The sequence below is a fragment of the Rana temporaria genome, chromosome 9 (assembly GCF_905171775.1).
Source record: "Rana temporaria chromosome 9, aRanTem1.1, whole genome shotgun sequence".
In the NCBI taxonomy this organism is placed as follows: Eukaryota; Metazoa; Chordata; class Amphibia; order Anura; family Ranidae; genus Rana; species Rana temporaria.
In genome coordinates, this window is record NC_053497.1 from 102629657 (window position 1) to 102649013 (window position 19357).

General features: G+C 43.4%; 1 protein-coding gene across 3 annotated transcripts in view; it reads left to right on the forward strand.

Moving 5' to 3' along the window:
• SLC2A8 (solute carrier family 2 member 8) overlaps positions 1-18849 on the forward strand; it is a 24394-nt gene extending 5545 nt beyond the window's left edge. For 2 of the 3 annotated variants that reach the window (XM_040324013.1, XM_040324014.1), the window contains exons 4-11: positions 656-862; positions 4958-5057; positions 5135-5346; positions 5429-5578; positions 5665-5773; positions 15338-15502; positions 17239-17384; positions 18264-18849. In XM_040324013.1, the coding sequence (XP_040179947.1) occupies positions 656-862; positions 4958-5057; positions 5135-5346; positions 5429-5578; positions 5665-5773; positions 15338-15502; positions 17239-17384; positions 18264-18443 (1269 nt within the window). In that variant the 3' untranslated portion in view covers positions 18444-18849. The remainder of the gene's footprint in view (positions 1-655; positions 863-4957; positions 5058-5134; positions 5347-5428; positions 5579-5664; positions 5774-15337; positions 15503-17238; positions 17385-18263) is intronic. The other variant, XM_040324015.1, reaches the window with a different exon arrangement.
• The last annotated feature ends 508 nt before the right edge of the window (positions 18850-19357 follow it).

Consider the following 19357-nt stretch of genomic DNA (forward strand, 5'->3'; position numbering starts at 1 on the left):
TTTTTGACTGAACGTGTGTGCAAGGCAGGCTTGAGAGGAATCTCATCGGGGGGGGGGGGGAAATGTTGGGTTTTGGTATGTCAGGAAAACCGGTGGTGTGTACAGGGCATAAGTCCTGTAGAGTTGTGACATTTTTCCCAGAGAAATTTAGAGTCAGATTTTGTTCCTTGTCATCATATCTTTGGGGTGAAGAAATGGGAAGTGCAGCTACAGTATCTGTCATGTGCTGATGGTTGTCATAAATTAGTGTGAAGGTCACAAATAAGTGAGAAATCAGCACCTTACTCTCTGGCAGGCATTATACACATACCAACATTAGTAGTTACCAATTGCTGCTGGCCAATGTGGAATTATGTGTCAACTGATCCGTGAATTAATATTTCTGTTATCTTTTGTTGATCCTGATTGCTGAATTGCTGATAATGCCATGTCTTTATCACATAGATTCATTATTTCTTAGAGCCCAGCATATGCCATTCTAGTAACTCTCCAATATGCAGTTTTAGTTAGTGTTATGGTGACTGCACAGACTATACACTGCACTGATAACATTCTCACTGCCTATAACAAACAACATTCTGATTGGCTTCTGTCGGTTATTGGATAAGCACCATGTGTGTTTTTGTGTTTTTTTTTTTCTCTATTTTCTGGTCAGTCTATTGTCACCATTGGAGCTGCCGTTGGAGGACTGTTTGGAGGCTGGATGGTGGACCGGATAGGCCGAAAGGTCACGCTTATGATCTGCTCTATCCCATTTGTTTTGGGCTTCACCTTGATCATATCCGCACAGAATGTCTGGATGTTACTGGGAGGACGACTGGTTTCTGGGTTGGCCAGTGGCATAACTTCATTGGTAGTACCTGTAAGTTTCCAGTCATTATGTAAAGCAATGAAGACACCTTTTAAACATATTTCAGGAAGCAGTTAATCTCATTTATGATCCAGGACAGCAGTAGAATATGCTCAGAAACGTCAGGTACCAGCTGCATCTGGGATTTGTAAATTTTTAGTCTTGTGTGTATGAGCATCATAAACTGACAGGATAAAGTTGCCTTTAGGCTAAATTGTATTATTAATACAATATTTTTAGGGTTATTGTCAGGGAAGTGAGCTGCAGTGAGGAGGGTTATGTCTGGAGGGACCGCCCCCTGGGCGGGGCAGTTCAACTCTTTATCTAACATGTTTCTGCCTAGTCCTCTCCTGTAAACAATTTAGTAATATAAGTTAAAGTGGTTGAGACACAGCAGTGGTGCCTTTGGCTCACGCTGCTGTCAATCCAAGTCAGTTAGCCATTCAGAGAGAGGGTGGGGCTGAACCATGGGCTCTGTGTATGACCGGGGGTCGGGTGCCCCCATAGTAAGCCATTTTCTATGGGGGGACTCGACAGGAGGTAGGGTCCAGGAGAGCCCAAGAGGACCTGTGAAGAGGAGGTTCTGAGCTGCCCTGTGAAAAACCACTGCACTTTGATGGTATTAGTAGGAAGCACCACATAGACTTCTCCTTAGCAATATTCAGATCAGATAAATGGCATGGACTGCCTCATAGACATCTGTTAGGACAAAACCTACGTCAGTCAAGGCTTGGGAAATAGTGGTAATGTCAGCACACCCATGTAGGATGAATTGTATATTCCAATGCTTGTTTTATCCTTGCTGCTGTATGTATAATCTTAAATAAACATTTGTTCATTTACATTAGATGTTGCGTAATGAGTAGTTCCTCTTCTTGTTGCCTTGCCATTTATCTGGTCTGAATACTGCTAAGAAGAAGTCTATTTGGTGCGTCCTATGAATATCATCAAAGGGCTGTTGAAAACTGAGGTAGCCCAGACCTAAAATGGGAGATGAAGCTCACTTAAGTGACTATTGACCCATTTTAGATCTCATATTCTGGTAAGAGGCTATTTCTTTATCGTACATAACGGGACACAGAGCCTAGTAATTACTAAGTGGGTTATTTTCCACCTTCAGGTGCTGGACACTGGTTTAATCAATTAGACGGGAAGTTTCCTCCCTATATAACCCCTCCTATACTGGGAGCACCTCAGTTTTTTTCGCCGGTGTCTAAGGTGTTGGTCACGAGTGAAGATGTGCTCTGAGGTGCTCCACTGGAGGGATCCATGCTGGATTTAAATGGCCTCCATAAAACGGATCCATCCAAGGTGCCTTGGGATAAAGTGAATGGTACCTGGGGCCTCGTATCCGAAGCACAAGGTTTTTGCCTGTAATGCCTCTCTTCGGAGGGCTGGCTCCTGGGTTTCAGTGCTTTGGTCAGACCCAATACCAAAAGTTTTCTGGCAGGGTGCGATACAGGTCCAGGGGTGTGGTGATCTTGACCATGGACCCCGGTCCCTAAAGGTCTGTTGACTTAGCCCGTGGTGATGGGTGAAGATTGGGTCTGTCTGTACTCAGCAGTATCCTGCAGCGGGGATAAGGTAAGTGAAGACAATCCTAAGTAAATACCTTTAAAGCGGAGGTTCACCCTAAATTATAACTTTGTCTAAAACCACCAGCCATTGATAGTAGCGGAATCCTTTTTTTTTTTTTTTAATCGCCGTCCTTACCTTTGTACCCGAGCCTTTTGTGAGCTGTCACTCACTTTTCCCCGCAGGAGTGGGCGTGGATTTCAAATTCTCCCGACCAGCGCTATGTCTCCTGGGAGTGAGTCCTGAGAATCCCAGGAGACGCGATGTGCTGAAATCCCCGCGATATCTCGCGGGTCACGTGACTACGCCGGCCGTTGTGATGGCAACAGTGCAGTGTTGACGGCGACGCTCGCCGTCAACACTACACATGTGCGGGATAGAGCAGTGAATGCTGGGACGTCAGCATTCACCGCATCCCGGAAGGAACAGCAGCTGGGCTTCACAGTGCCCACAGTAAAGATGGAAACGTCCATCACGGATTTTTAAAAATCTTCTTTTCTAGCGATTAGTAAGGGAGCGGGCTAAAAGACTGGGACAGATGAGTGATAACTTTTACAAGGTAAGAGCGGCAGAAGCCATAAAAAAAAAAACGAAAACCCACGGAACCCCCGCTTTAAGGATTGTCTTCCATGAGTAGCTGAATGTCTTATCTGCTTTCCACCACTAGAGGTACAGTAAAGAGACATACCTGGTGTTTCGCTTAAAGGGGTGTTCCAGCCTTTTTTTTAAGTTTATTAAAAGTCAGCAGCTACAAAAAGTGTAGCTGCTGGCTTTTAATAAACAGACACTTACCTGCTCCAGCGACGCGCCGGCCGGGGCTCCGCTCCTCGCCGGCCGGCATCTTCATTCCTAGTGTGGGCACCCGGCAGTGACCGCTTTCGGCTTCACGGCCAGGCACCCACTGCGCATGCGCGAGCAGCGCCGTCCGATTGGACAGGCGCTCGCCTACAGGGAGGGGCTGCAATAAGGCGATTAAGCTAATCGCCTTACCAGCCCCTCGGCGGAAGGAGGAGGTGGGACAGGAAGTCCCCTTCTCCTGAAGCCCCCACTCCCTCCCCAAAAAAATTACATGCCAAATGTGGCATGTAAGGGGGCGAGGAGTGGGTTAAGCGGAAGTTCCATTTTTAGGTGGAACTCGGCTTTAACATGCTCTCCAGGAATGAAAGCTCAGTGTTAGCCGGTCTGTTGAGCAGCGTCTAAATCAACTGTTTTCTATGTTGATTCATCAGGTTATTTTTCAGGCTTGTGGTTTTAAAGAGAGGGTTTCCCCCTGTTTGTTTTAGTGTGAACCCTACCAGGATAGTAAGCGCTTCATGCGTGTTGCATTACCAAGCCTTTATGACTCATATTTGCAAGGCCGCAACTTGGTCGTCAGTGCTTACGTTCACTAATTTCTATCAAGTAAATATAAGATGGCAAGAGGATGCCGCTTTTTGGCGCAGTATGCTGCAGGCAGCAGTATAGGTCCTCACGTCTGATGGCGGTCTGCGTTATTTGTGTCTCCCTCCCCTCAGTAAGCATTGCTTTGGGATGTCCCACTTAGTAATTACTAGGCTCTGTGTCCCGTGATGTACGATAAAGAAAATAGGATTTTTAGAACAGCTTACCTGTAAAATCCTTATCTTGGAGTAGTACATCACGGGACATGGAGCTCCCACCCCTCTTGTTTGGGGATATTGGGACACCTATTGCTTTGCTACAAAAACTGAGGTGCTCCCAGTATGGGAGGGGTTATAAAGGGAGGAAATTTCCTGTCTAATTGATTATACCAGTGTCCAGCGCCTGAAGGTGGAATATAACCCACTTAGTAATTACTAGACTCTGTGTCCCGTTATGTACTCCAAGATAAGGATTTTACAGGTAAGCTGTTATAAAAATCCTATTTGTGGATCTGAAAGGGGAGCACTGAGTGATTGCCACTGGAGGATTTAGGGAGTCATGTTGTTTACATAATTTTCCTTGCACTTTATTTTTGCATGATTGCACATTTATTCATAATTTACCATTGAAGAAATGCAATATGAATTGTAATTCAGGTGTATTTGGTATTTGAACCCCAGCTTTGCCAACTGTAGCAAGGTGCAGTACATTATTTGCATCATGTCATTACTCATACAACTTTCGCACTAAATTATTTGACCAAATTTTAGGTCTATATTTGGAGAAAAAAAAATCAAATTGTTATGATGAAGAAAAAATCTGGAGCATTTGTTATTTTTGCGCTGTCACACTTTATAGAACTGTATTGGAAACCTCAGTGGCACAGCTGGTTCATATTTCTTGTATGATAAAACTGTTTACAAAATGTCTCCATACTCTGCAATAGTTTATATCAGAAAAGCTATCCTTGTACCTACATTGCTGTAAAAAAGTATTCATACCCCTTGAAATTTGCCACATTTTGTGTCAAACGGCCGAATGTTCAAACCAGAAATGGTGTTGTGTATGGCGGACACGCAGCATGTCATTGCATGGAATACCCCTGTGTTATGGCAGAAGAAGCCCTCTCTCAATTACTATTCTATCTTGTAGGTATATATATCGGAGACTTCCCACCCTAGAGTTCGAGGGCTGCTGGGCTCTTGTGTGCAGTTGATGGTGGTCACTGGAATTGTTGGATCCTACATTGCAGGTATAAGGTAGTGGTGGACTGGAGGAGGCAATGTTTAGTGTGTCTCATTGTCTGCAGCAATGTCTTGTTTCCTGCAGGAATGTTCCTGGATTGGCGCTGGCTTGCAGTGCTCTGCTCCGTGCCACCTGTCATTATGGCACTATTTATGATCTTCATGCCAGAGACCCCACGGTACCTTATCAGTCAAAACAAGCGGGCCGAGGCCTTGTCTGCGCTCAGCTTTCTGCGGGGGCCAAATGTAGACCATGAATGGGAGTACCGACAGATTGAGTCCAGTGCAGACCAGAAGGTAGCCTTCTCTCTTTGTGATCCATGAGAAAATTGTTGTTCATGGCTGCCGTACGTAATCATCCACTTTTGTGTCCATCCAGGAAGGTAGTCTGAAGGTGACAGATCTCTGGAATCCATCCATTTATAAGCCATTCCTCATTGGGATTTTCCTAATGTTTTTCCAACAGTTCACTGGCATCAACGCGATTATGTTCTATGCTGACATGATCTTCGAAGAAGCTAATTTCAAGGTATGTGGTGCCTCCAGGGGTACAGTAATGGGATTGACCACACTAAATGGCTCCATGACTGCACTATTTCTCTAAATATTTTTCAGAACAGCAGCCTGGCCTCTGTCATTGTAGGGTTGATCCAGGTGGTGTTCACGGCTGTGGCGGCTCTCATCATGGACAGGGCAGGAAGAAAAATTCTATTAATTATTTCAGGTATATTTACTTTGTTCTTTTATATGAAATGGTTCCAATACAATCCAGCCCCTGTGACCAGTAATGAGAACACTGCATTGTGTAAGCAGTACTATTGCCAAAAACTTGTTTTATTCCCGCTGGGTGGACAGCAGGTACTTGCTTCACCTCCTCTCAGGTACACACAGTGTATGTGACTTTGCTTGTAATAACAATACTTTACCAGTTGTTGCTGTGTAGATATGAATTTCATATTCACCAGGTGCAGCTTTTGAGTTTTCTGACATTAAAGGGGTTGTAAAGGTTCATTTTTTTATTTTTCTAAATAGGTTCCTTTTATTCTTTGTTTTCTTTGTCTGAATTTCTCATTTCCTGTTCCTTTTTTCCGTAAGCTGTTCCGGCTGACTAACCCCCAGCCAGAACAGCTCGGATGATGGGGGCAAGCTTACAGGAAGTGAGAAATTCAGACAAGGGGGGGGGGGGACATTTAGAAGAGAAATCGAAAGAAAAAGGTAAGTGAACCAACAATGCACTAGGTTAAAGGAAACTATTAAAAAAAAAAAAAAAAAAAAAATGAACCTTTAAAACCCCTTTTTAAAACAGGAGATCAAATGGCAAGTCTAAATGACTCAAGCCAGAGACGCGCAACTCTTCCGTCTCTTAGCACACAGACCTTTAAAGACTTTAAGAGCCGGTTCACACTGGGGCGACTTGGGATCCGACTTGAAGTCGCCTCACGTCGTCCCAAGTCGCGCTGTCGAGAAAAACAATGCAAGTAAATGGGAGCGGTTTTAATACACAGGACTTGAGTCGCTCCGACTTCAAAAGAAGTTCATGTACTACTTCAATCTGACTTGTAGGCGATTTGTACCCATTGATTTCAATGAAAGTCTGATCCAAGTCTGATCACGGTCTTAACTGAAGTGGCTTTCCAGGAAGATAACATACATTTCTCAGGCAAACCTCTCCCTCCCCCTCCCTCCCCTAGAGCTGATTGTTTGATTGGCCACTGGAAAGTCTCCTGTCCTGGAGACGACTTCAAGTTGTGTTGTAAATCGCCCCAGATCGCCCTGTGGTTCATGCTCAAGTCGTGTCGGAGTCGCCTCTAAAAAGTCGCGCTGGAAGTCGTGTCGCCCTAGTGTGAACCGACTCCAGGGTCAGAAAGCACCCTGTGTAAATGTATGTTTTATAAAAAAAAAAAAAATAGATTTTTGTACTTCTAAACCACAAGACCGATAGCTTGTTGGATTTACCCACAGTACCGGTGGCTGCAGCTACTGGGGGTGTGTGTAAAACCCCTACGTGCTTCTGACAGTTTTTGTGTCTGTGGCAGTTAATGAGTTAAGAATAGGTGCAATAGGCCGCTGGAGCCTGGAAGCGTGACAGATCAATGTACATCCAGCACACCATGGATCTTCCAAAAACGCCCAAAGGTTTTATTCTAAGTGATCACAGCAGAAGATTGCAACTTTTCGGGGCTGCACATGACACTTTTGTCAGGCATGTGATCATCCATAATATGCCTGACAAAGCCTGCATGGCCCCAACACAATGTACTCAGAAAAAAAAAATATTTGACATGTGAAGATTCATGGTGTAAGTGCAAATATGTACATTGATCAGCAACATGGAGAAGGAACATCCATTCAAGTCCTGAGTTAGGACAGAGGAGCTGAAATTGAAGTTCTCATAAGGAAAGGCTTGAGTCTCCCTAGCTAGAGAAGGCTCGGCTCACTCAACCCCCTAGGTCCAAGGAGAAGCGGGGTGCATAACTTGGAAGAACTGCCAGGGCAAACATCAACCTCCAAAAAAGCAAGGGCTGCCCAGGAGGAATTCTGAGAAGGACCGATTCACCTCCAAGGTGTGACCAGTGGTCCCTGTGCCCTCTTAGATTTTGATTCAGCATGACCATTAGGAAAAAGTACAGCTTTCAGGCAGGGGATAACCAGGGGTTCTCCTCTGTGAATAATGAGAACTACAGATTCAATAGGCTTGAACCAAGCTTAACACTGACCGATCTATAGAAGATGTTGCCCCTGGAGAAAATCTGTTCCACCGCAATTTGTCAGATTAAGGTCATAGCTAGAATACAGTGCATGGTAGGGCACAACAACATGAACTTGTTTAAAGAGGAATTTTAGATGCTGATCAGTAGAATCCTTAAAAGTAACACCCTCTACTTGTCTAGTGGTTTCCCTAATAAGGTGGGCCACTGGCAGAAGGTGGTGGGTATAGTGTCTCCAATCTTAATGGAGGATTACCTGAATAAGCAGAAACATTGGAAAGGTATTTGCACCTGTAGGAGTTATAGAAGACCCAAGAATATTGACAGCAAGCCATTTTCAGGGTGGTATGTACTGCATCAATGAGGGCCAAAATGGTTTCTTGTAATTCTGAGGTAATGTCAGAAGACTGTGATTCCTCAAAAACCATCTAATCTTAGAGAAAGGGGACCCTGAGTCTGAGCCAGAGATGGTAACATTGACCAGGGGCCCAGCCTCTACTAAGGCTGTGGAAAAATCAGACATCGATTTGGCAGGGTAAGAAGTACGCTTGGTGCCCCTACACTCATAACCGATAAGGAACTAACTAAATGGTTGCTGTCACTGGCCGCTGGTGACATTTTAGGATGGGTGGGGTGCCAGACCCCACCCTTCCCTTTTGACCACTCCCACTTCTCATAAACCCCACCCGTTATTGAATCTACCCACTTCGTCCCCTGTATTCCACTTGCTTCCACCCATAGTGTCAGGAGTATACAGCCCCAGCATCATAAGTCAGAGTATATAGCTCAACATTACAGATCAGGGTATACAATTCCTGGAGTATTTATGATCGGAGGCAGGGCGCGATGTTATGATGTCACGCCCGGCCTCTGCATTTGAAAAAATGTCACCGCCTCGTCTGGGAAGCCGAGATATTTATTAATAATAATTTTTTATTTTTTGTTTTATTTCAGATTACCCATCCTAGAGATGAGATGTGGGGACTTATTGACCTCATATCTTTCTGTAAAGAGGACCTGTCATTCCATATTCCTATTACAAGGGATGTTTACATTCCTTGTCATGGGAATAAAAGTGATTTAAAAAAAAAAAAAAAAACATGTAAAAAAGCGTCAAACTGGAAAAATTAAAGTAAAATTAACAATAAAAAAAACGCATGCGTAAGTCTCGCCCACATATGTAAACAGCGTGAGGTATTGCCACAAAATTCTAGCGCCAGACCTCTAACTAAACATGTAAAAAAAAATTAAGCGTGCACAATGTTGAAGCATGACATGTTGGGTATCTATTTACTCGGCGTAACATAATTTTTCACATTCTACAAAAACAATTGGGCTATCTTTACTGTTTATTTTTTTTTTAAATGAAAAAAAACTGTGTTTTGAAAATGTGCTGCACAAATACCGTCCGAGATAGAGTTGCAACGATCGCAATTTCATTCTCTAGGGTCTCTGCTAAAAAAACATATGTAATGTTTTTGGGGGTTCTGAGTTTTTTTTTTTTCTAGCAAAAAAAAAAAAGATTTTTACATGTAGGAGAGAAGTGTCAAAATTGGCCTGGATAGAAAGTGGTTAACAGTGAATGTGTGCCAGCTTGAGAGATGTGTATTAGCTATAGGGAGACAACAGACTTGGTAACCCACTCTCCCCTTCACCCCACACACACTCTTCTGACCCTACTTGTCAATATCTCATGTCCCCTGCAAACAAATCTGTCCTGTATCTTGACATGAAAGGCTACCTGCTTATCTGCACAAACTTTCCTCAGACTGCAGCTCGGCTCCCCTCTCTGCGCTGTCGGCATAGGCTGTGCTTCGGCTCTGGCTTCTCTCAGGCCACTGTAAGTTGAGGTTGGGGGCTGGATTGGAGGGCTGATGGGTACAGAGTGAGTGTGCAGGAAATCACTGAGGGGAGATTTACTCAGAAGCAACGGCAGCTGGTGGGTCGGCCGTTCAGCGGGGACACATTGCGGGCCGGGACACCTCTTCAGAAGTGACGTAGTCACTCGGAGAACATGGCACCCAACCGTAGTGATACTACGGGCGGAAGTTGTCCGGCTCGATGAAGTGTGCCACAAAGCGGGTCAAGAGTAGGGATGAGCCGAGGACTCCTCCCCCCGTTCGGTTCGCACCAGAACCTTTGAACGGACCGAACGTTCGCCTGAACATTTAGAACCCCATTGACGTCAATGGGACTCTAACATTCGAATTCAAAAGTGCTCATTTTAAAGCCCAATATGCAAGTTATTGTCGGAAAACGGGTTTGAGAACCCGGGTCTTGCCCCGGGGAACATGTATCAATGGAAATTTTTTTTTTTTAAAACGGTCGTTTTTTTTCTGGAGCAGTGATTTTAATGATGTTTAAAGTGGGGAAAAAAAAGAAAAGAAAAATTCCTTTTAAATATCGTACCTGCTGGGTGTCAATTGTATGCCTGGGAAGTGGCACGTGTTTAGAACTGTCCCTGCACAAAATGGGATTACTATAAGAAAAAAGTAATTTAAAACTGCTTGCGGCTTTAATGTAATGTCTGGTCCCTGCAATATGGATGAAACAGATCGTCAGGTTCCAGACAACCCAGCATACTTTCTCTTGCACTCCACCGACATCCCATCCGGTATTTTCAAAAAATCGGTGGTCAGACACCTACTAGATGCAGCTAAGGTCTGCATTCCACTCCTGTGGAAATCTCCTAACCCACCGACCATTGCAATGTGGCTTAAAAAGGTTGATGAGATCAGCCTAATGGAAGATCTTGTCCTCACAAGCCATGATAGGAGTGAATCCTACTCCAAGACGTGGCAACTTTGGAATATTTTCAAATATTCAGCAGAAGGCCAAGCCTTTAGAGGGGTTGGCTAAGCAAACCGACGACTCACTGATCAAGGGGTGCAGACCCACCCCTACCTTTTCTCCGTGCAACATGGCAAACAGCTTGCCATGGGAGACTGGGTGACAGGCTCGCAAGTGTCCAGGGAGATGGGGGGGAGACACACGTTTTTCCCTGTGTTATCTTGTCACACATTCAGGGGTGTGTATACCTGAAGATATTATAATGCAACTGTTGTACTGGATACTCTTTATGTTGCACACGAATGCCTTGTTTAACATTTTGATGTGATGTTTTGTTACTATTTCTGTGGTACGTTGGGACCAGTTTCCTGATTATAAAAAAAAAAAAAAAAATACAATAAAATCCTTGAGAAAAATAGCATAGGTTTCCCCGCCCCCCCTCCCCCCATGTCATTACCAGCCCCTTTGGCCCTATATACTTTGAACAGCAGTATACAGGCAGTGCAAACAAGACAGGGACTGTAGGTTTGTTGTGTAGAATCTGTTTGTAATTGTGAACTGGTACTTTTTTTAAAGTGTAGCTCCAGCAATAAAATCTATTTTTAAGCTTTTCTGAAAACCTAGAGAAGGGTTATCACCCCTGTAACATTTGTTTTGCTGTCTGTGTGCATCTGTTCAGAAGATTGCAATTCATTTTCTGTCCCAATGACAAATGATTTTTTTTTTTTTTATCGAAACAAGGATTGGTGATAAAGCATCAGTGGACAGGAGACACCTCTTGCAGAAGAGAATTTCCCTTCCTAGGGGTAGATTTCCTCTTACTACCTGTTTGTAAGTTGGATGTTTGAAAGTAGGGGCCTGCCGTATATACTCTGCATACATTTGGGCCCTTGGTGTTGCTACAACACTGTAAGCCCTCAGTTAGTCGTGGTGGGCGGCGATTGCTGGAACGCCCTGCTGTGTGAACTATTATATCAAGAACTCTAATTACATGCCATTGTTGAACAGTGGTAGAAAAAATGGGCCTTTGGTGCTGGCGCTGGTGCCACAACACTGTAAGCCCTCAGTTACTCTTGGTGGGCACAGGAATGGGCCCTGCTGTGAAATATTAGATCAAGAATTGTAATTACATGCCCTTGTTGAACAGGGGCAGAAAAACTGGGCCTTTGGTGGTGCTGGTGCCACAACACTGCAATCCCGCACAGATACTCTAGTTGGAGCGCAGGAATGAGCCCGCTGCAAAGTATTGCATCAAAAATTGTAATTGCACTCCCCTGTTAAACAGGGGCAGAAAAATTGGGCCTTGGCCACTAGTGGCGGTGCCCAGAACCAAAAATGTTCCAAAAATGTTCTTACAAGCTATCAGCATGATCATTGAGGAAAAGGATAGTCACTCAGCATAGGCAGTCTTGAAGGGATCTGACATTTCAAAAAAAAATATTCAGTTACATCAGCATCAAGTGCTTGGTAGCTGGTGGTGATCCAAGCCTGATTCATTTTTATGAAGGTCAGTCGATCGACCGAGTCGGTGGAGAGGCGCACCCTGTGATCGGTTACAAAGCCTCCAGCAGCACTGAATGTGCGTTCTGAAAGAACGCTGGATGCAGGACAAGCCAGAAGCTCAATTGCGTACTGTGCAAGCTCTGGCCAGTGATCCATCCTCAAGACCCAGTAAGCCAGAGGTTGCTGGAACCGGTCATACCTTGGGGCTGCGGACTTAAAAATTGTCTGAACGCATCGGTCAGGCGGCCACCTTCTCCACCGCTCCTTCTGTGACTGACCGAAGCCTCAGCAACACGTTGACCAGGATTTTGTAACCTCCCAGTCTCTGGAAACGCGTTGCAAGGCCTCCCGAAGATGTTTCATCTTCTGCTCCCTCTGCGCCGGCAAGATAAGGTCCGCAACCTTATTCTTGTAACGTGGATCAAGGAGAGCCGCACTCCAAGTAGGTCTTTTAAAAGAAGACGTGCTCTTTATTTAAAAGGAAAAATGCACAGCATACAACAGCACACAGTGGGGAGAACAGCTGTTCTCCCCACTGTGTGCTGTTGTATGTTGTATGCTGTGCATTTTTCCTTTTAAATAAAGAGCACGTCTTCTTTTAAAAGACCTACTTGGAGTGCGGCTGTCCATTCACTTCCTTATCTGCATAATCCTACGCATTGCCAGCACCCGTGTGGTTCCTGAGTGGACTTTGATCACCTGCCTGTGCTCACCTGGAGCGGCGGTCTTTCTACCTGTGGATCAAGGAGAGTTGCCAGCCAGTTATGATCCCTCTCCTTGATAGCACAAATACGAGGATCCTTCTGCAGGCTTTGCAGGATCAGGGAGTCCATACGACATTGGTTTGCTAAGGCATTCGGTGTGGAGTCCTCTGGGTGAATGACATGATCCACAGCCACCTCGTCCTCCTAGGTGCAAACTGCAGAGGACACGGGCAGTACACACCAAGTAGCTTTAGGTGCAAACTGCAGAGAACACGGGCACTACACCACGTGAGAATACTGCAGCTAGCACAATCACCTGCCTGCCAGTGAATTAGGAAGAGCTGGTCTAGCTAAACTATACAGTGTATAAATATATATACAACACCTGGGATGCAGATATATCCTCTACACACTGTAACTTTAACTGACTTGCCTGCTCTATCTACCTAGAGAAGACCTGCAGCCTCTCCGTTTTTTGCATGCTGTGATTGGCCAAACATGCGGGTCATAGTGCATGCCTGGCCAATCATCAGCCAGCAATGCACTGCGATGCCGCAGTGAATTATGGGCCGTGACACGCCACTCGAATTTGTCGCGAACGGCCAGTAACGTTTGTAATTCTTCGAACATGGGTTCGACTTGAACATGAAGCTCATCCCTAGTCAAGAGCTTGCAAATGAAGAGTCTCCTCTGCAATCTTGTGTTTGCATAGATCTGGCGCTTCCTATGGTGCATTTTGTTCGGCGCCCAAACACATTGCACTTAACCACTTCCAAACCGCCGTACGTCTTTATACGGCCTAACTTTAAAGATTGATATCTCGGTAACGGCAGCAGCTGCTGCCACAACCGAGGTATCAAACTTTAGTGTCAGTGGTTCTGTTAACGATAACGGCGGTCTTCGCGGCGGATTCACCGCGAGATCTCCGTCATCGGCGGCGGGAGCCATCGGTAGCGGCGGAGGTGATCGGGACCGCTCGGCTGGTGACTGGGGACGAGACTGAAGGAAAAATCTCCTTCGCCTGTCCCCATAGCTCTGCTGGGCGGAAGTGACGTCAAAACGTCAGTCCCGCCCAGCCTCTTAAAGAAACATTTATTTTTTTTGTCATTTGAAAAAATGACAGTTTCAAATTTGTTTTTTTTTTTTAATTTTTTTTTTTTGCATTTTAGTCTAAATATGAGATCTGAGGTCTTTTTGACCCCAGATCTAATATTTAAGAGGACCTGTCATGTATTTTTCTATTACAAGGGATGTTTACATTCCTTGTAATAGGAATAAAAGTGATCACTTTTTTTCCAGTGTAAAAAATAATAAAATAAATAAAAATAAATAAGAAAAACATTTTTTTTTTAAAGCGCCCCGTCCAGACGAGCTTGTGCGCAGAAGCGAACGCATACGCGAGTAGCGCTCGCATATGAAAACGGTATTCTAACGACACAAGTGAGGTATCGCCGCGATCGTTAGAGCGAGAGCAATAATTATACCTACTCTGTAACTCAAAAAATGCAACCTATAGAATTTTTTAAACGTCGCCTATCGAGATTTTTAAGGGTAAAAGTTTGACGCCATGCCACGAGCGGGCGCAATTTGTAAGCGTGACATGTTGGGTACCATTTTACTCGGCGTAACATTATCTTTCACAATATATAAAAAAATTGGGCCAAATTTATTGCTGTCTTATTTTTTAATTCAAAAAAGTGATTTTTTTTTCAAAAAAAGTGCGCTTGTAGGACCGCTGCGCAAATATGGTGTGACAAAAAGTATTGCAATGATCGCCATTTTATTCTCTAGGGTGTTAGAAAAAAATAAATATATAATGTTTGTGGGTTTTAACTAATTTTCTAGCAAAAAAAATGTTTTAGTCTTGTAAACACCAAATCTGAAAAACACCCAAAGGCCTTTAAAAAAAAAAAAAAATAGAAGAAGCAGCACACTGAGCTTCCCAGTAAATGGCTGTGCAGTGGGGGCATGTCAGGACAAGTTTGATCATTGGAGGAGAGCACACTGAGTTCCCAGCACAGCTAGAGAACTGACTATGATGTGCTCTCCTGCTTAGTGTGGTCAGTTTTTATTAGTAAAGCAAGGGACTCACAGGAACACCAGAGATTTCACACCAAGGAAGCAACACAAACAGGACATGTTCTCATACAAGTACATGGTACAGCAGGCACATATTAGGAATATGATTTTACTGGGAGCATGGTTCAAAGCCACAGCACCACGATTGGCTCAGAGTGCTGACCTTCGCACTCCATTTTTTTTTTATTTTTTTTACAGGAGGCTGATATTCAGGTACTTGTGCTGGCTGTATGTAAAAATACTTTTAGTGATACATTTAGTGATTCCTTTGTATTAATGCACATCTGGATTAATTTTCTTTTTTTTTTTTTTTTAATTGTCCTGTAGCTCCGCTTTGCAAAAAAAAAAGGATCAACAAGCTACATAGTAATGAGTTCTGTTAGTTTTGATGTAGTTGTTCTGCCCGGGTAGGGGGCTTCCCTGTTGCCCTGTACCACAGTCTCCCCTCTCCCACCATTCTGATTTGACTGGTTGTTCAACTGATACTGTCTTCTCCCCCTTCAGGTACCATCATGGCTGTCAGCGCCACCCTGTTTGGGGTGTACTTTAAAATTATGGAGATGCATGCGCAGAATGCCTCCAGTGTCCTACCTGTGACAGCTATGCCCGATGGCACAGGTGAGCAATTGGCATGGCTCCCCCTGGCCAGCATGGCCCTCTTTATTTCTGGTGAGTATTCGCCAACCAAGGCTTCATCTGTGTGTGTACTGTACAATTTACCAGTCTAGGGCAGCTAAAATCTGTGGGGAGAATTCTGTAAGTGGTCACACTGGCATATTTTCCAAAAAATGCTGCAGTTCTTTCAAGACCAAGATTCACGTTGTTGTAAAATGTCATTTTGTATCCCCCTTAGTTTCATGTTGTAATTTTTTAGCTTCATAATTTAGGCTGAGCATTCTTCTTCTTCTTCTTCTTCTTCTTTTTTTTTTTTTTTTTTTTTTTTTTTTTAGCTCAAAATTAAAGAACAATTTATAATTTCAAGGTGACTGCCTATTGTCCTATTTGAAATGATATAATCCGGATTAAAAGGGCAGATTGTTAAGTATATTTCACGATATACATATATTTTGAAGCACGAAGTAAAAAACTTTTAATGAGATAAAGAAAAGAAAAAAAAAAGACCATTGATCAAAATTGAACAATTTCAGATACCTCCCAGTTATTGGTGTTAATCTGCCACCTTGTGCTAATTTCTTTATTATCTGACAAACCCTGTTTAACGGGCTGCTTAACTTTTTTGTTTTCACTGACTTTGCAAGATGGTGAGCCATTCTAAAGTGACTGAAACCCTCCGGCAGCAGGTTGTCCAGATAAAGGCCAAAGGGATGATCCTTTCAGCCATAGCAAGGGAAGTTTGTTACAAATCTGCGATTTTGTAGAATTTTGCATCTTTACAACATCACAAACTCATTTAATTCCCCTAAGAGGGTTGGTCGTCCAAAAAGACAAATGCAAGAAGGGACAGGATAATGCGCAGAATCTCAATGGGCCAAGGTAGTGTGAGACTAGTGATGTCCTGTGAAAGCAGATGTGCTGAAGTCATTCAAAGCAAGGCCCCCCCACCAACTTCCTGCTAATTGTTTGTTGTAACCTTCAGAAATTTTAGTTGTAAGCTTTCTCCGTGTTGAAGTGCCTTGGTGGTTTTGAAAAACACTGTTCTAATTTGCATGGTATAACGACAACAAAAAATCAATCAAATGTTGAGCAATGAAGATTACATTGTTTCTGAAATAATCAAGTGTACATAAATTGTTCTCTAATTTTGATCTCCAGTGTATATTTAACAATTTTGAATAAGAACTTCACCCACTACTACGCCCACGATCTGTTCCCCCTACTCTGGAAAGCATATAACTTGCTTTCTGGACAAACTCCCATTCTCGCTTTCAACATTGTTCCACCTTGCACCAAACACCAATCGGCTCACCTGTACACTCCACTTGCACCATCGCACCTGCCTGCTGACTCACCCTGACTAGTGTGCCTGACCCTTACAGCCAAGCTTGCAGGGCCGCATCCACTGTCCCCATCACTCAATTTGAGAAAGGTCAGAAACCCAGCTTTCAAAACTCTTCTTTATCATATGTACATTAAGCGTAAAAAAAAAAAATCCAACATGAAGAGAAATCTGACTTTGTTCACCCCTTACAGGCTTTAGTTGCCACCATACCAGTTGCCTCTTTTTCATCAACTCCCTGCCCTAACCACCATTGAGTGGAAGGAATTGTGGGGGTGATGTCCAGCAGAAATAATAGGGTAGGCACGTGTCCCCAGTGGGAGGTATTGGGGGAGTAATGTTGTCCCCATCCATGTGGGTGGGGGTCCTTTTTAAAAATGGAAAAAAAAATTCTGATTGGTCTGATAGTGATCCTTGTTGCCTGTTCTATGTTTTGGGTTCTCTGCAGGTTTTGCAATCGGCTGGGGTCCCATTCCCTGGCTGGTCATGTCCGAGATCTTCCCTCTGCGTGCAAGGGGTGTGGCCAGTGGAGTGTGTGTCATTACTAATTGGGGCTGCGCTTTCCTGGTGACAAAGGAGTTTCAGGACATGATGGTAGGTTTGCTGCCTGTAAGATTTATCAGCGTCGGCAGATTTATACTAAGTCTAAGTATATTGGAACAAAGTAGCCATTGTTCAGTCAGATTAGACTTCTGTTAGCAGTAGTGATGGAAAGTCTGTAGTGCTACTCTTCATGTATTATACACTATGAATTTACTTTTATTACCTTTTAGTGTAGTCCTATATTTTTACTTTTTAGAACAAGGTATTAACGCCTTGCTATAAGCTATTTTATCTCTTGTAATTGTGGGTTGAGGGGTAAAGCAATTATTCTCATTCAAAAGCCAGAAAGGTATAATAAACATTGGTGCTTTTCAAAAAGCTACTGTACATTAGTCCATATTTTTGGAGGATTTGTGAAATCTTAATTATGTTATTACATTTTATGTATGAACTAAACCAGTAAATCTTATTGATGCTGAATTTCAAGCTTTTCTTGGGCAGAAAGGTGGTGTTAAAAAGTTAGATGTAATACTAAATGATGTTTAGCTAGGAAAAGTCCTGCTCGGGCAAGTCATGAGACGTGTTCAGATCCTAGTCCAGACCCACCTGAGCTATCCTGCCAGGAAATGGTCATTGCACAAAGCCAATCCTAAGCGGCCAAGGCATTCCATTCCCTGCAGTGACACCCATACAAGTGGTGTACATTCGGCTTGGGGGGTGGTAAATACCTTGACCGCTTATGATTGGCTTTGTGCAATGACCACTTCCTGGCAGGATAGCCGTGGCGGCTTCAGACTGGTATCTGAACATGCCTGAGCTCATCCTCCGTAGTACCGCATGCCAATGTACAGCATCGCCAGTTATTAATCCCTCAGCCATGTATGTGAGGTTGGGATGACACAATCTTCTAACAGCCCTCTCTTTTGGCAGGATTCAATGACTTCCTATGGGACATTCTGGTTATTTGCAGCTATCTGTGCCCTCAATGTTCTTTTTACGGTTCTTTACGTCCCTGAGACCAAGGGGAAAAGTCTGGAACAGATTGAATCTCACTTTCAATCTGGACAGAGCACAACAAGATTTGGATCATTCTCCAATACAATTCAGTAACTGTAAAATTGTTTCCTGGTGGAAGGTACTGTATCTTACAAAGATTTATTTATACTGAAAAGATCTGAAAGCATATTTGAGTTCGGGGCTGCCATTAAAAAAAACTATTTGCTCAACGCATCTGGAGTCGGCTGCACTGAACCCAAAGGATGCCTTATGTTTTGGATAAGGGTGGCTACCTGCAACTCTTCTGGAATACATATCAAGAGAACTCAATGAAGAATATATTACTGAGATATGTAGCATCAAGACTTCTGATTTGGACCATAAATTCATTTTTATTCTTATGGCTGGAGTGGGGTGAGCCATGCCAGTCAGGCTCCACCCAATCTGAAGCAGAAGGTATAATGTGAAGCTAGAGCTGCTGATGGCAGAGCAATAAAATCCAAATGAGTGTTTACCTCCACGTCTGTGCTGCTGGGTGCTTCTTCTTGCCACTTCTCAACTCATGTGGAGGGCTTGTTGCTTCAGAATTTGTGTATATATATATATATGTATGTGTATATATATATATATATATATATATATATATATATATATAATCTATCATAAAATTTGGACTTGTTCTAAACATGGAGTGTCATACGTATTCCAGAACTTTCCTGATCTAGAATATCTTTGTGCACTAATGACACAACTGCTGTGTGCAAACCTAGAGCTCTCTTCTACATGGCATTATTGTGGTGGGATTGTTTCAGTTGTGTGTTTGGTTCAGTTATATGTCCAGGAAATGGCTGTTTGTAATGTGTGTTCTGTTTTTGCTATTATATATAATATATCATATTTTTTTTTTTTTTTTGGTACAAAATTAAAATAAAAACCCCACAGAAAAAGCATGCTCATGATCTAGATATATGAATGTTCTAAGGATGATAAACACAGCAGATATAGACCTTTCTGTAAACTTTACAAGC